Source organism: Molothrus ater, chromosome 3 (assembly GCF_012460135.2).
Source record: "Molothrus ater isolate BHLD 08-10-18 breed brown headed cowbird chromosome 3, BPBGC_Mater_1.1, whole genome shotgun sequence".
Lineage (NCBI taxonomy): Eukaryota > Metazoa > Chordata > Aves > Passeriformes > Icteridae > Molothrus > Molothrus ater.
Window position 1 is genome coordinate 56,889,481 of NC_050480.2, and position 15,354 is coordinate 56,904,834.

The window sequence follows — 15,354 nt, forward strand, 5'->3', positions numbered from 1 at the left end:
CACAGAGTGGTTCAGGTCAGAAGGGACCACAGTGGGTCATCTGGTCCAACCTCCCTGCTCAAGCAGGGTGGTCCCAGAGCCCATGGCACAGGAATGCGTACAGGTGATTCCAGTGAGGGAATCTCCAGGGAGGGAGACTCCACACTCTCTCTGGGCGACCTGTTCCAGTGCGTGGTTACTCGCACAGTAAAGAAGTTCTTCCTGGTGTTCAGCGGGATCTTCCTGTGAATCAGTTTCAGCCTCTTGTCCTACTGTTGGGCACCACAAGGAGAGCCTGGAACACCCTCTCGGCACTCCCCCTTAACACACTTACAGACATTGACGAGATCCCTTCTCCAGGCCCAGCTCCCCTAGCCTGTCCTTGTTAAGACTTGCTCGAGTCCCTTCACCTTTGTTGCCCTCAGCGGGACTCGCTCCGGGACGCTGCAACCCGCTGGCGGCGCGCCCCACCGGCCGGGCCCCTGCGCTCCTCAGCCGGCCGGACAGCAGCCCCGAGGACACGGGTGTCCCGCTGTCGCCGTGCCCCGCTGTCGCCGTGTCCCCGCTGTCGCCGTGTCCCCCTGTCGCGGTGTCCCCCCTGTCGCGGTGTCCCCGCTGTCGCGGTGTCCCCGCTGTCGCGGTGTCCCCCCGTCGCCGCGCGGCCCGGGGGGAGGGGGCGCGCCTCACATGAGCGCCGTGTCCTGTCCGCGCACGGCGGCGGTCACATGGCCGGGGCGCTCGGCGGTCACATGACGCGGCGGCGCCTGACGTCCCGGGGCAGCCCGGCCCATGGCGCCCATGGCCTCGCTGCTGCTCGGCGCCCTCCTGGCGCTGCTCCCGCCCGTCGCCGCGGCTGCCGCCGCCGCGCTCCCCGACTCCTACCAGGACCTGTGCAGGTAGGCGGCCGCTGGGACGCGATGGGGCGGCTGGGGAAGGGCTGTACCGGGGGGTACGGGGAGGGAGGGGCGGTGTATCTTGGTGCCCGTGCCGCTCCTGCCCTCCGCGGAGCGCAGCACCGGGACTCGGCAGCGCGGGCACGGTCCCCCGGGCTATTGCTCGCCCGTCCCGGGAAGGGTCAGGCCTTCGGGGATCTCCGGGGGGAATCTCCGGGGGAAGTGGCGGCCGTGTCCCCGGCGTGAGGCCGAGGCTGGTCCGTGGCGAAGGCGCAGCAGGGCTGGGAGCCTGAGGGGCCGCTGCCTGCAGGACCTCTCTGTGTGGGTCTCTGCAGATACAGGAAATCTGCGGGCGAGAGGATGGGTAGGCTTGCGCTCTGCAAGGCGCCTGTGGTCGGTCTAGTCTGAAAAACACAAAGTGGTGTTGGTTTGGAAGGGATGTCACTTGAGAGTTGGCTCCTTGCTAAAAGTATCACCATGAGCTATTCGGTTGCTTACAGGTGAGTTAAGAAAGCTTTGGGAAACTTAGCACGTGCAAATGGCACCATTATTCATGTCATGACATTTTTCTGCTCCAGTTTCATCCGTGAATTTAATATAGCACCAATATCTCGCCAGTCTTAATTTCTTAATTATTTAGCCAGAATATGCGGAGTGCATACAAGAACACATTATTTCAATCAGTGTCACTGTGGAAGCACCAGTGTAGCAGGGTGAATGTAGCACTACGGGCAGAGGTTGGATCGCTGGAGAGAATGGGCTCTCCACCTGGCAGAATCTGGGATATGATATAATACGCAATATGATATTTTTAAATGATGAAAAAAGGGGGGAAAATGTAGGTTGGCTTGCAAGAATAACCCATGAAGGTGGCAAAAATTGGTTTGTGGTTTTGTCAGATGACCACCCTTATTGCAGAATCAAGGCACTATTGTGTAGCTTTTGGAGGGAATTTAGCTACTCTGATGAGTGATTTTTGTTATTGTTGGTTTTTTTCCCTTTTTCTCTGGCTTTGTTGTGTGTCTATGACTAGAGGAATATTTGAGAGTCCTATGGAGAGACATGCAGTCTCATTTTGGATGCAAATTACTTCAGCTGCTTTCATTTTGTTACTGGCAAGTGGAAATAATTTGCACGTAGATAGCACAATCAGCAGGTTTCCTTTTAAGATGGACTGCTTCAAAAACATGTATTTGCTGTTGTGCCGTGGTGGGGAAAAAACTGCTTTGGAGGATTTATGTCCAGTAATCCATAATGGGTAAAAGAAAAAATAAGAACTTGTGCTCTGATAGGTGGGAAGTCCCCATGGAGTTCTGTGGTGAAGTTTCTTCTTGGGTACAGTTGCCAAAAAACTTTACCAAGTGAGGAACGATGCAGGCAATGCAAACACACTACTGGTGGATTTCCCAGCCAAAAGTTACAATGTTGGTGTGCAGGACAAGTCCCTGACCAACCTATTTTTATACTGGCTTAAAGCAAGGTTTTTATTTGTTTTACAGCTGTTAAGAAAACAGCGCCCTGGGTTTTGTGTGCTGTAATAGGGCTGGTGAAACTGCAGCAGCTGTTGTGTCTGGTGTGTGAGTGTCAGAAGGTGGGCAAAGAAGGAAATTGCTGGAGGTTAGAAGGGGCACTGTCTCTCCTTTAAGTAAGAGTAAGAAAGCTGTTTTGCAGGGAGGAGGAAAGGTGTCAAAACTGTTTTGCGCAAGAACTGCGGCATGAGGCTACTTAAACTTGAGTTGGAGCTTTTCATTGTTTGTTTTGTGTAGCCTTACTGCTGCTATGCTTGGATGGTCTTAGGAAAGAAGGAAAGCTTTCATTCCCTGAAACTTTGTCTAATGGCATGGCTTCAGTCACTGATTTTGTTATGCTTTCTCCTTTGTTCTTGTGCGCTCCGACAGCTGACTGTGGCTGTCATGTGACTTGCAGTTGGAATTCTTTTTTTATCTTCTGTGTAGAGGTTTCTCCAGGATTGCTGCCTTATGAGTACCTGGGAAAGAGCACAGGGAACTGGTTGGATATAGGAAGTTACTGGCCAGCTTGGTCTCTCCCAGTTTTTCTTCTTCCCCTTATATATTTCACGTTACAATGCAGGAAAAATTCTGGAGTCAGAGTTAATTTTGTGACATGTTATTTAAGTCCATCTACTTCAAAAGAAATCTCGACAGTTTGGGTTCACCTTCTACATTACACTGCAAAAGTTGATGTGTAATTTTCCTTTCTTTCTAAAGAAAAAGCAGAATATGTTTTAAGTGTGATGGTAGAGCAGCAAATACAAACTACATCCTCTGTGAGCTGTTTTGCCTGAAAATCTATACTGGATGAGAGGTGATTTAATGACTGGTGATGTTTTTGCCCCGTTGCAAGGATAGGAGCTGATGCATAACTTCAATGATTTTTTGACTTGTGGATGTAAGGGAATCTCAAACTGCTGAACAACACAAGACTGCTATTACACAGACTCCAAATTTTGGAGTTGTAAGTCAATTCTATTTTATGTTAAATGTGTAGTTTTTAATAACAACTCCTACAGCTGACTGTACCTACACTTTTGCTCATTCAAAACATTGTCTGTTCAGCCTTTGTTTTGAAACCACAACTGTGCTCATCTGTGCTGCTTGAAAGCCCAAGCTTGGCCTTGGTGAAGAAGCACGTGCTGAGTACAGAGAGGTGACCTTTGAGTGCACTCATTCAGCTCTATTAAGTGCTTTGACATATTGAAGTGGGAGATGTCATAAATAAGATATTACTGGACTTATATACTGATGTGAATGGGTGTGTCACGTGCCTGGGAAGCTGCCACTGTAGTGTCTGAGTGTGATTTCTCAGCACATGAGCCTCCTCCTATAGCTCTTGCTTACTTAAACTCCAGGTTGCTACCCCTTTTCTTAAGCATTCTTTGAAATGGTGTAGTAGATGTGGTTTAGAGTGCAGCATGAAAGACCAAATGTCTTCTGGATGCAAAAAGCAGAAGAGCTTGTAGTGTAACTGAGGCTTCTCATGCATGATACACACGCAAGAAAACTTGCCTGAAGATACACAGTGTGCGTGGCAGCTGGAAAAGGGGACGGGTGAGCTAGAGCAGAATTATGCCTGGATAGGGATGCATTAAAAAGCTCTTGAGGCATAATGATGGCTGTGCTTTGTACTGTTCAGGCTCTCATTTTCTGTAAGGAGAGCTTGCTTTGACATAGAGATTTCTTTACTGTACACATTTGTGTGAAAAGGCTAGTCACATTTAATAGTAATTTCTGTGGCAAGTAAGCTGAAGCTTCAAATTTACAGTGGCCATCCTGGAAATTGTTCGGATCTTGTCTGCCTGAGATTGTGTTGGTTGAAACTGCTGGTGAAGAGCTTTGGATACTTCTTTAATCTCTGCAGTGTTCTAATAGCTGAGAAGCATCTGGGCACAAAATCGTGTGGCTGCATAATCACATGTGGATGTGCTTTCCAGCTCTGTGGCTGTGGGTTGCCTTGTCTCTCTGCCAGGTCGTCTGTACAACACCCCCTCAGCAAAATGAGCTATTTCAGTGCATTCCCCCGAGAGGGAACACATGATTCTTTGCGACTGTGCTTTACAGCCCTTTGGAGCAGGGTGCGCTGTTCCTCCAGCAGTCATCCCGTGGGTGACACTTTGAGAGCCAAAAAGCTTGAACTGTTGTTGGGGATTGGTGGCAGTGGTCTCTCTGGTGCTCTGCTGATTTGAAATGGTTCCCTAGCACTCAGGCCTCAAAGTGCGCTGGCATTGGGATTGTGAAAAATGCATATTTTATGATTGGCTTTTCACAAATTTTAAAATTAGTATTACATGTGTTATGTTAGAAAGTTATTCTGTATTAATTTTTAAGTTGTGTGTTAAATATAGTTTTAGGTTATAACATAAGGTTAAAATAGAAACTATGCTATGTAAGATACTTTTTTTAAAGAAAGGACTTGCACCGAAATAGCAGCCACGAGACACCTAAATCTTTCAGAAAAAAATAATTTATCAAAAGAAATGAAATTCTTCCTGCCTTGCTCAGCCCTGAAGATGCCTTTAGGATTAAGAAGTTGATGATGACCAGACAGAATCCTGTGTTTGAATAGAATTTATGCATTGTGTATGAGGTGTATGAGTATGCAACATGCTATTGTTTTTAAGGGTTAATCCTTTGTTAGCAGGTGTCCTTTTTCAGGCTTATTTTGCCCAGAAAAAGGTACCCAGATGTCTGTAACTCTTTGTTTCTATTGTGTCATATTTTCCTAACCCAAATTGTCCAAATTATTATTACTGTAATTATATTTCTATTTTTATAACCATTTTATTACTATTAAACCTTTAAAATTTTAAAAACAAGTGATTGGCATTTTTCACAGGATGCGCTTGCTGTGACAGGAGTTAGCCTTTTGCACCTTGCTTGACTTCAGTGCCTCAGCTTCTCATCACAAAGTAAACTAGGCTTGCTTTTCCCTTTCTCATGTTATTTTTTCATATTGCTTCTTTGATTTGTTAAAAAAAACAGAGCTCTCATTTGATGTTGCAGCTTGCCAAAAAGTAGATTAATTTTCTTTTTCATATGATTGCTTCAGTGTCTCAAGAACAATGCTAGGTAGCTGAAAAGACTGACCTGCAGGCAGGGTTATTCCCAATAACTCATTTGGACCTTGCTTGCACAACTGCTTTTGACAGTGGTCTGAGCTGGCCCTGCCTCCTTCTGTGCCTCCTGCTGCTGGTGCATGGCCAGAAACCACCGTGAGCCAGACGGGGAACTGGCCAGGCTTAGTCCCCCTCTACACACATTCACATGCACCTGTTGTTTTTGCTGAGTTACTTTGGAGAGAGGACAGTCCCTGGGCCCAGCTTGTGTCAGGTGCTTGGGCCAGCAACGCTGGCAGGAGACAGGAGAGCCTGCCCTGGGGGGATTGACGTGGGTGTGTGTTTCATCCCTTAATTGTGGGATAGCTCGCAGTTGGGTTTATCAGAAAACAAGCGTCATGTTGTGGTTTCAGCAAAAATAACTGTTTGACAGTTTTATTTAGGGCTGACAGCATGTTTGAGCCCTGACCTTGAACTGCTCCAGAAATGGCTGTTTGAATGGTTTAATCTGTGAGATGGCATCTGTACTGAGCCCCCTGGATCAGAGGATGCATCACGCCCCCCGCCCCCACCACCATTGTGGCTGTTGCTTTTTAAAGGTGCTGATATAACAGCTCCCTAACTAGCTCAACTGCATTGAAGCAGGGTAGCTTAAGCCCTTCAAACAAGATAACTTCTTCTGGCCCTGGCAAAGAGGTGATTACATCAGGCATCACCACTGGTGGAGGTGAGTGCTGAGCAGGCTGGAGGAAGCCAGTCCATGTCACATGGTCAGGATGGGCAGTGTGGTTGCCAACAGATTGTTTCCATTATGGATTGCAGTACAGAGGTCAGCTTGTATCTTACTGGAAAGTAGAGCACATGCAACTTGAAACTATTTGCAGGTACTGATTTAATGCCCGGAGTCTTACTTGTGTGAGGAATAATTCTTGCTTTTACTGTGAAAGTACTTTGCATCTCTGTGAGAACAGCTGCTTAGGCTACATCTGGGCTACTGTTACTCACAATGAATAAATCCTACCTTGCTCCTCCTACACATTAGAAAAAATAGAAGTCTCTGTAACATCTATGAAAGTTATACTACTCTGAAACTGCACTAGATGTTCACTTCTGTGTGCCCCTGAAGTTGTGGTTTGGAACATGATTGAACATGGGATTTCATATTTCTTTTGTGCAGACTGTTTTGAAGGATTCCTCAACCTTCCCTGTCCAGGGGCCTGTTACAGGGCAGAGGGTCTGGCTTCAGTGGCTGCTTTGCTTCTGTTCTGTAAGCTGCACATCTTGTTTCTGTTTTGCTTCTGGCCTGTGGGTGAACTGACTTGAAGATGCTTATTTCCTCTATTTCATAACATGGAACTGGAAAAGCAAAACCTTAATCTCAGAGTGATAATTCTGTTGTGTGAAGGACTTAAATTCTTGTTCCATTCACAAATAGATTTTAGCTTACAAGGTCTCTATAAAAACCAAAAACATGCTGAAGAACACCCCAGATTGATCAAAAACATTGTGCCTTAGTATTATATGTTACCTTTTTGTCATCTTCCAAAACCAGTCAAAAAAAAAAAATAAAAAGAGTACTGAAGCCCTTCAGAAATTTTCATTTCTCAATTTGAGAAATGCTAACTTTCTGGAACTTCACTGTGAAGAAATTTGGATTGAAATGCATTTTATCCTGGATGTAAAACAAGCTTTGATTTTAATCTCTTGCTGTTTTCAGAGCTCTTGAAGATAGTCAGGTTCTTCTAACTTCTTTTTTTTGTGTGTTGAGAAGCTTTATTCCATTGCTGAACTTTGGTTATTCTGTACTGTAGCTAAATTCTCATCATCCTCCTGCATCAATATTGCCTCTGTCCACTTCAGAAATGCAACAGACTAGCTGAGAGAACTAATCAGTATGATTGTAAAAGGTCAGGTCTGCCTGTTTATGAGGAAAGAATAATGGCAAGTATTTGTCTAGGACTGACAGAGACACAGTCCTTGAATACATACTTATTGATGCTTTGGGTATGACTCAATACCTGGCAAGTTATTTTTGACCCTTATATTAGGATGTAAAGCCTCAAATATAATATTATGCTAATGTATAAAGATTTGCTTTGTTTTTTTTAGTTCACAGAGAATGCGCTTGTATTTGTTCCTAACTTGTTCCAGCCATCAGCAGTCTGAATTGAACATTCCCTGCTGTAGTACAGGGAATCCAAGAGCCCCGTAGTCAGTAATTAAAATGGAAAAGTATGTGATATCTTACTGCTGGCTCTTTGATTAGATATGGGATGCATTGGGTGTGAGAGGAATTCTCAGAGGATTTAAAATTTAAAATAAAGTAGATAAACTGTTGTTGCCCCTTTCTCATCCACGGACTGGAAGTTCAGAGCTGAACAGGAATGGTTTCTCCTCCTGGGGGGATCTGGAGTATGATAATGCTGAGTGGTGCAACACATATGCCCTAGAGATTAAGGCAAAAAAACCTGATGGGTGAAGCTTCTTATCAACTGAGATTTGTGCATTAAGACAAATGCTTCTGTGGGTCAGATAGGTGCACTAAATTTTGTGTGTTTTAAATAACAGGAATGCCTAATAAGTCCCTGTAGTGTCCTCAGTTTTCTGATGTGTTGATGAATGTGTATTAATCCTACTGAAGTTTCCACTTGGAATAGAAAGGCAGCTGGGGAATCTGTTAAGTTGCAAAAATCAAGTGTCCAGAAGATGTAGGCTGCTGCCAGTGCCAGAAGAGGGATAGCTGAGCCAAGGTGACAGCAAACATTTATTGAGTTGTGTTTTTTTAACAGAGCTTGGCCAGAGCACCCTGATAGTAAGCCAGGCTGTCTAAAGAGCTCCTGGCTCTAAACTAGATGACCTGGGCCTGCCTCAAAACTGAGCAGTGCTGTGTCATGCAACTGACCACATTTCACTGCAGTCATACTGCCTGCTGTGAGGGGAAGGAATCCTTGCTCTGCCTCTGAACTGTGCTGCATTTCATTTTTTTTCCGCTGTTACTCGGATTTATTCCTGGTTATATTTAACCTGAGCTTCGTGTTCCTTTTCCAGTTTTTAGACAGCTGGCTTTCTGATAGGCCTGTAGCTAGGTAGTGTGATCTTTCACTGGGTGTCTTGAGGATAGCCCTGCTTGGTTTCCAGTTTTTCACATATATGTAATGCCTAAAGGTGCAGCTAGGCCCTAATAAGCACTGTTAGCATCTTTTGGTCAGAATCCTGTAAGACTCTCAACCCCAGTTTTGACCCTGAAGCTGGGAGACTCTACTGCTCTATTCCACATAGACTTAGCACTTCTGCCACTGTTGTTGGGCAGAACACTAAGGTGCAGTAGTGTCCAGCCTGCCAAAGTCATCTGAGAAATTTATTGAGCTGTCAAGGATAACATATCACAGGTGATGATCCTTAGGGTAGCCTTCACAGAGATTTGATGGGGAAGAATGGATACTTGGGTGTTCCAGACAGGGAAAAATGGACTCGATGTTACATTCCACAAGTGGCTAAATCTGTTCTGCTCTTAGTTCCAACAAAATAGCAATTATTTCTGGCATTTACAAATATAGAACATGAATAGGAATTTAAGTTAGTGGTGCTCTTAGCCTTTAACTTGGTTATTTCAGGGACTGGTATCTAGATGAGATTCAATTCAGACAATTTGAATACCAACTGACAGGCATTTTTGTCTTTTCAGTTACACTTGGGAAGCAATTGATGCAGACAAAGAGGTGCTTTATAAAATAAATTTCTGTTCTGGTGTTGAAGAGTGTGGAAGGACAAGTGCAGTCTGTGCGTATGACACGAAGACGAATACCCATCTGTCTGTAGGTAAGTATGTAAGTGTCTTGTAGGTAGTTCAGTACCATGTTAATGGATGATCTTTTAACTGTTGCAAAGTTTGATGCGTTAGCAAAGATTTCCCCCTACTGCCCCCCACCTTGGAACTGTGTACAACTTTGGTTTTTTGCAGATTTACTAGGGAGATTTGGTAAAACATGATCTGATTGTAGACAATGACTTTATGGGACAGTGAAATGTATCTTACGCTCTAGTTAACTGTAATCTAGTGTGAAAGTATGCAAGGCTACCTCTGGTACAATAAGTGCATCTACCTGTGGCAGGGTATCGGCTGTGCACGACTTTGTAAATACTGAACACAGGACAGAGCTTGAGTTACAGCTCTAAAATGTACTCAGCCTAGCCTGATGTAATGTCAGGTCTTTGTTCAGAGGCAGGTTACTCTTTGTAATGCAATCTTGGGAGTATTGCTAAGGGTCTGGGGTGTCATCTTCAAGTTGTTCCACACGGAAAGGAAGCTAATTACATGCAGTTCTTTGGTGTGGTTACACTTGTGAAATCTGGTGTCAGCTTCAGGAGTTCACAGATGTCCTTGGTATTCTGAGGAGAGGCGGACTTGTGCATGCTGATCTAAATATGAAACTGACGTATTCCTCTACATGTACACGTGATTTCATCAGTCAGAAGCAACTTGTGCTCTGAACAGTATTATTTTTTCATGAGTTCATGTGATTTATTTTCATGCATGTTTGTCGCTTTCAAGGTTGCCCTTGTGTTTTGGCTAATGATACAATAATATATGAGTACTGTTCAAGAGGCTTTCTCACGGTTGACTGTAAGTTCTAACAGAATAAAGTAATAGCATTCTGAAGAGCAATATCTCTTCAGACTGCTTCATAGTATCTGCAGATCTGAAGTCTGATTTAACGTGCTTGCCAATCTTGCCAGCCATTGGCAGACAAGCTCTTAAAGACATAGCTCTTAAAAGCAGCTATGATTCTTCATTGAATTGCTTGAGCTTGAACTGCCAGAATGTGGTGAGGAGGAAAGTTTCTCATCTGTATGCCAATGCACAGCAGCTAGTCAGCTGCCATTCTCCCCACAGCTCTCTATTAACAGTAGAGATACTTTGGTTTTAGTCTATGGTCGATGAGTGCTTTTCAAACAAACTGTTAATGTTGGCACCCAGGCTTTCAGAATCGCTGAGTGCATGAATAAAGGTATATTCAGGCTCCAGAGTTCTCTGGGATGACTGGTAAGATGGCATTTGTATTCAAACTGCAACTGCATGTAGTGTAGCATCTTCTCTGAGGAGTATGGCATGTTAGAGCACTTGATGCTGTTCTTCTTATTGTACATTTTAGGAATGAAAAACATTTTTATTTTCTGCTGATGGGGGTCTCAGCTCATATGTTGTTGAGGCTTCAGTTGCCTGTGGGTTAGAAAAGAAAGCAGCATCTGAGCGTTTGTTTTAACATGCTGCTTTGGGTGAGACTGGAATGTGGCAGGTGGAGTGAGATTGAGGAAGTCTGTTCTCCACAGGGAGGTGTGAGAACTAGAGGCTTGTGTAGGTTTTGTTGCACACTTCTTGTGGAGAGAGGAAGGGTGAACAGAGCTGTGTGGTGACTGAGCAGTATCAAATATTCCTCTGTGTGCAAACCTTGAGTTCCTGAGTGCCTCTGTGCTTCTGAGTGGAAGAGGATTTAGCAATAGATATATACTGTGGTCTTGCCATGGCAATTTGAAATGACTTTCAAAGGCTAAGCCATGAATCTTGTTCAAGTGGGATATGTTTTTAACTACCCTGCAATAAAGTGCAAAAACAAGGTGAGCAGTTAACATTGTCATTGAATTTTGGTTTTTTTAATTGGTCAAATTGTCCAAGTTTTGTTCTTGCTCATGCCTCTAAATGTCTTGAAGCTTCATCACCATCACACTGAGTTTAGATCATGCTAATGGGTCATCAAACTTTTTTGTTAAAAAAAAAAAAAAATCACTCCTAGTGAGAAAAGAGGAATCTCTCTTATCCAGGTCTAGGCAGGTGTAGATTCCTGGTTACCTAAACCAGCTAAACCACATACTTGTCTTCAAGCAATCCAGATGACATGAGGTTACCTGTATGCCAAAGCTGTGGGCTGATGAAGGACATTTATTTTGGGGAAGAAGGGCAGTTTGTTAACTGATAAATTTTAAGTAGTAAGCTTTCTTCAGATATGGGCTAAATCAGTTCTCTTCTTCATTCTTCCAGAAAAAAAACAACAAACAACAGTGCAAACAATTGTTTGGGTTTTTTTTAATATATATTAGCTGTGCAGAGGATGACAGCTGTAGGACTGCTTGTTGCCCCCAGCTTTGAGGGGTGTTTAGGCCATATGCTCTGTGGCAGTAATCAGCCTGTATCCCAGGCAAGCCTTGTGGCTAATCATAACTGTGTGTCAATGACATACCAGGGTTTGCATGGAGACCCCAGAGGCCTCTCCTCTGCTTTTTATTGATTAGAAATCCTAGAAGTTTTCAAGGGTAGGCAAATGTTTAGTTCATGAACATCAGTGAGGATCAAAATTACATGGTAGTTATTTAACTTTTCAGCTTACCATGGTGCCTAGTGGCTCATGTGCTATGTACTTGGACTGCTCCTAGAAAATGGAGCTATTACTTTAAGTGTCTCTTAACCTGATGGTGGAAGGTGCACTTTGTCCAGCTGCTGTAGGATGAGTGGACATGAAATGATAGCTGCCACCTAAGTCCCTCTTTCTCCTGGACAACTGATTAGATACCTTCCATGAGTGCCTTTATCCTGCTAAGTAGCTAAACAGATGGAGTCAATGAACTTGTTGTGGACAGTGCCTTTGGTACTAATTTAGCACACCTGTGTAATATGAAGTATTTGGTACTAATTTCTGTGAACAGTACTAGCTGATTTGTAGCAAGTTGCTTTTTGTAGTGTTGCATTTGTAGTGTTGCTTTGTGGAAGCAACATATCTCTGAAGGCATGAAGAAACATGAGTGATGATTGTAGAGGGAGCTTGATGCTACAGTAAAAGTGGTTGCAGCTGTGGAAGGAAGCTGATCATGTGAGGGGCTGATGTTCCCTGCCCTGTGAGCAAGGGTGTGATGAGGCATGTGCCACTGAAGAGACTTTTAGCAAGTTCTCAAACTAATTGTAAGCATGTAAGGGGAAGAGAGCATATGTGTTGGCCTGTAGTAAACAAGATTTACTGGCTAAACTTGTTTTTTCTTGAATATTACTTTAAGTGAGAAAATTGGAATCAGCTCAGAAGTGCCTTTAACACAATGCACTGTGTTTTTAGCACAGAGAGAAGCTAGTGCATACAGAGCACGAAGTCCTCAGATGGTGCTGCCATAAGTTCCCTGCTAAATGGGAGCTTGTAGCTGTATACATTTATAACTGGAGGGGTTTTAAGTCATGTGCATATTGTTACTATATACATCTCTTGCCTAGAAAGTTGTGTTGGCTTCCTTCTGCTAATCTGTGGAAGAAAAGGGGACACCTTGACAGTGTCTTCTAAGCAATCATGTGATAAGTTACACTCTTGCTCTCAAAGCAGTATGTAGCTCTTAGATTTAAGACAGCTGCATGGCACTTTGGCTAGCATCAGTGCTGGAAGCTGTAGAACCTGAAGATGGCCTTTTGATAATACAGGAAATAACAAAGGCACAAACCACATGTATGATCTTTCTGCACAGTTTTTTGGCTTCTGCTCCCCTTTTGTTCTCTAGGCTGCCTTATGTGGGTGCAGTGTAGTTTTCCTTGCCTTAAGTGAGGAGGTAACAGGCTCAGCAAAGTTCCTACAAGTGTGTTTTTTAAAATGAAATAACATTTGGCCTAAGTGCAAAGCTGCTATCTGCAATGATTACAGATTCGACTTGCTTTCTCCCTAGTGTAGACATAAACTAAAATGGTAACAGGGAAGCTGATCCATGCTCACACTTTATAGTATTTTCTGTTGTTCAAACCAAACTCATTGCAGAATTAAAATCTACTTCCTTAAAAAAAAAAAAAAAAAAGAACAGGCTGGTGTTAGCATGTAAGGTCTAAAAGCACTTGGTGTTTAATATTAACCAAAATGGGCTTGAGCAGGAACATTTCAGTGGCCTGAGCTGGTGCTCAGTGTGACTTGAAATGTGCTCCACCTTTCCCCTTCATGTCAAGTGCTGGGGAGGAGAGCAGTGTGCAGTGACAAAGCACTGCCCCTACTCATCATGCAGCATGTGAGCTGTGCTAAAGGGGATGGGGGATTTGCACTGAGGCAGTGGATCTGTGCTGGGTTTGTCTGCAGAGAGTGCCAGTGCACGGGCACCAGTGTGTTCTTCATTAAGTAGATTAAAGATTAAGTAGAGCCATCAATGTGCACCTGCAGCCCAGAAAGCCAGCTGTATCAAAAGCAATGTGGCCAGCAGGTCGAGGGAGGTGATTCTGCCCCTCCTTTCTCTCTGGTGAGACTGCACCTCAGCTACTGCATCCAGTTTTGGGGTCCTCAGCACAGGAAGGGCATGCCCCTGTGGGAGCAGGTCTGGAGGAAGGTCACAAAAATGCTCACAGGGCTGGAGCACCTCTCCTATGAAGACAGAATGAGAGAGTTGAGGTTGGTTAGCTTGGGGAAGAGAAGGCTCCAGGGAAACCTTATTGCAGCATTCCAGTGCTTATAGGAGGCTCATAAGGAAAAATGAGGACTTAGCAGGGCCTGTAGTTAGAGGAAATGAAATTATTACCTCTTTAATAAAATTATTACAGGAAGTAATAATTTTAAACCAAAGGAGGGTAGATCCAGACTAGATATAAGGAATAAATTTCTTAGTGATGATGGTGGTGAGGCAGTGGAACAAGTTTGTCCAGAGAGTTTGCAGATGCCCCATCCTGAAAATGTTCAAGGTCAGGCTGAACAGGGCTCTAAGCAACTGATAGAGTTGAAGATGTCCCTGCTTATTGCAGAGGGCTCCCTTCTAAACAAAAACCATTCTGTGATAGACTCTCTCTCATCTTGTGCTGATGCTATTAATATAAATGATATAAAGGTTGAGAAACTGATAAATAGAAACTCGTAGGAGGAAGGAGTGAATTGTGATTGAAACTAGTTGGTAACAGCTTTCCTTGTTCCTAAGGAGGTGACTGGATTGTAGTAGCACCTGCTGTTTTACTTTTATTTTAGAAAGTGTTTGCTAAAAACCTTTAAGAAAGTACAAGTGTGACGAGAGAGTCAAATACTATCTTAACTTGGATCTGATCTTCCAAATCAGAAAATCCACAAAGATCTTTAGTTGTACTGTCTTCAAGTGGACTGGTATCTCCTGTGCTGCTCAGTGGTTGAAACTAGACCCTGTCTGTTGAGCTTCTAGGAAGGTGTTGTATTATAACAGTCTTTTTTCCCCCACCTTCTCATTTTTAAACCCTAGGTGAATTAGCCTTGCAGAAAGTTTCTGAAAGTCTTCTGGAGCTCAACACTACACGTAACTGCTTGCAGCAAGGCAGTGAACACCAAATTCAAAGCAATATTAACTTCCTTTGTGGGAAAACACTGGTAAGTCTAAATAATGTGCTGTTATCTTCAATGGAAATGACAAGTAGTTCTGACTTGCTTTTTAAAGAGACTTGCTGTGCTTTTGGATGTACTGATTACTGAGCTTCGCAGCTTAAAGAAGAGCCAATTATGTTTTACTATTAAGTTAAAAGTCATAATTTATTGTGGCTTTCAAAATTCAGTTCTGGTAGAAAATTGTTGCAGGTCTGCAGCTTAGCTCTGGTTCTGGGCTCTTCTTTGTCTTCAGTTCTTTTACATGGTTGGCACTGTAGTATTTTATTAGCTTAATATGGAGGAATGAGTCAACAGTGTGCAGGGTACCATAACAGTGTGAGCTGTTGTTTAATTGTTGGCTGTGCCTTAGCTGTGAATCTGGCAGGACTGTTTAAATGACTGACCTCTGTTGTGGGGCAGCATAGTTGACAGCAGTAAGCCTTAGGCTTGGTCTGCACATTGTTGAACTAACAGTACTTATACAGCCAGCTGGGCTTCTGAGGAAATAGTTTGTTGTGAGAATGTGTTTGAAGTGTGATTGGAGATCCCTGAAAAGTTTCTAGGGGCCTGTGTACAAGCAGTTCCC

At 43.8% G+C, this 15,354-nt stretch overlaps 1 protein-coding gene across 1 annotated transcript in view; it reads left to right on the plus strand.

The window, feature by feature from the left end:
- Positions 1–768: 768 nt before the first annotated feature.
- Positions 769–15,354, plus strand: part of IGF2R (insulin like growth factor 2 receptor) — a 56,849-nt gene continuing 42,263 nt past the window's right edge. The window contains 3 exon segments of the mRNA XM_036380012.1: positions 769–875; positions 9,131–9,264; positions 14,650–14,774. Coding sequence (XP_036235905.1) covers positions 769–875; positions 9,131–9,264; positions 14,650–14,774 — 366 coding nt within the window.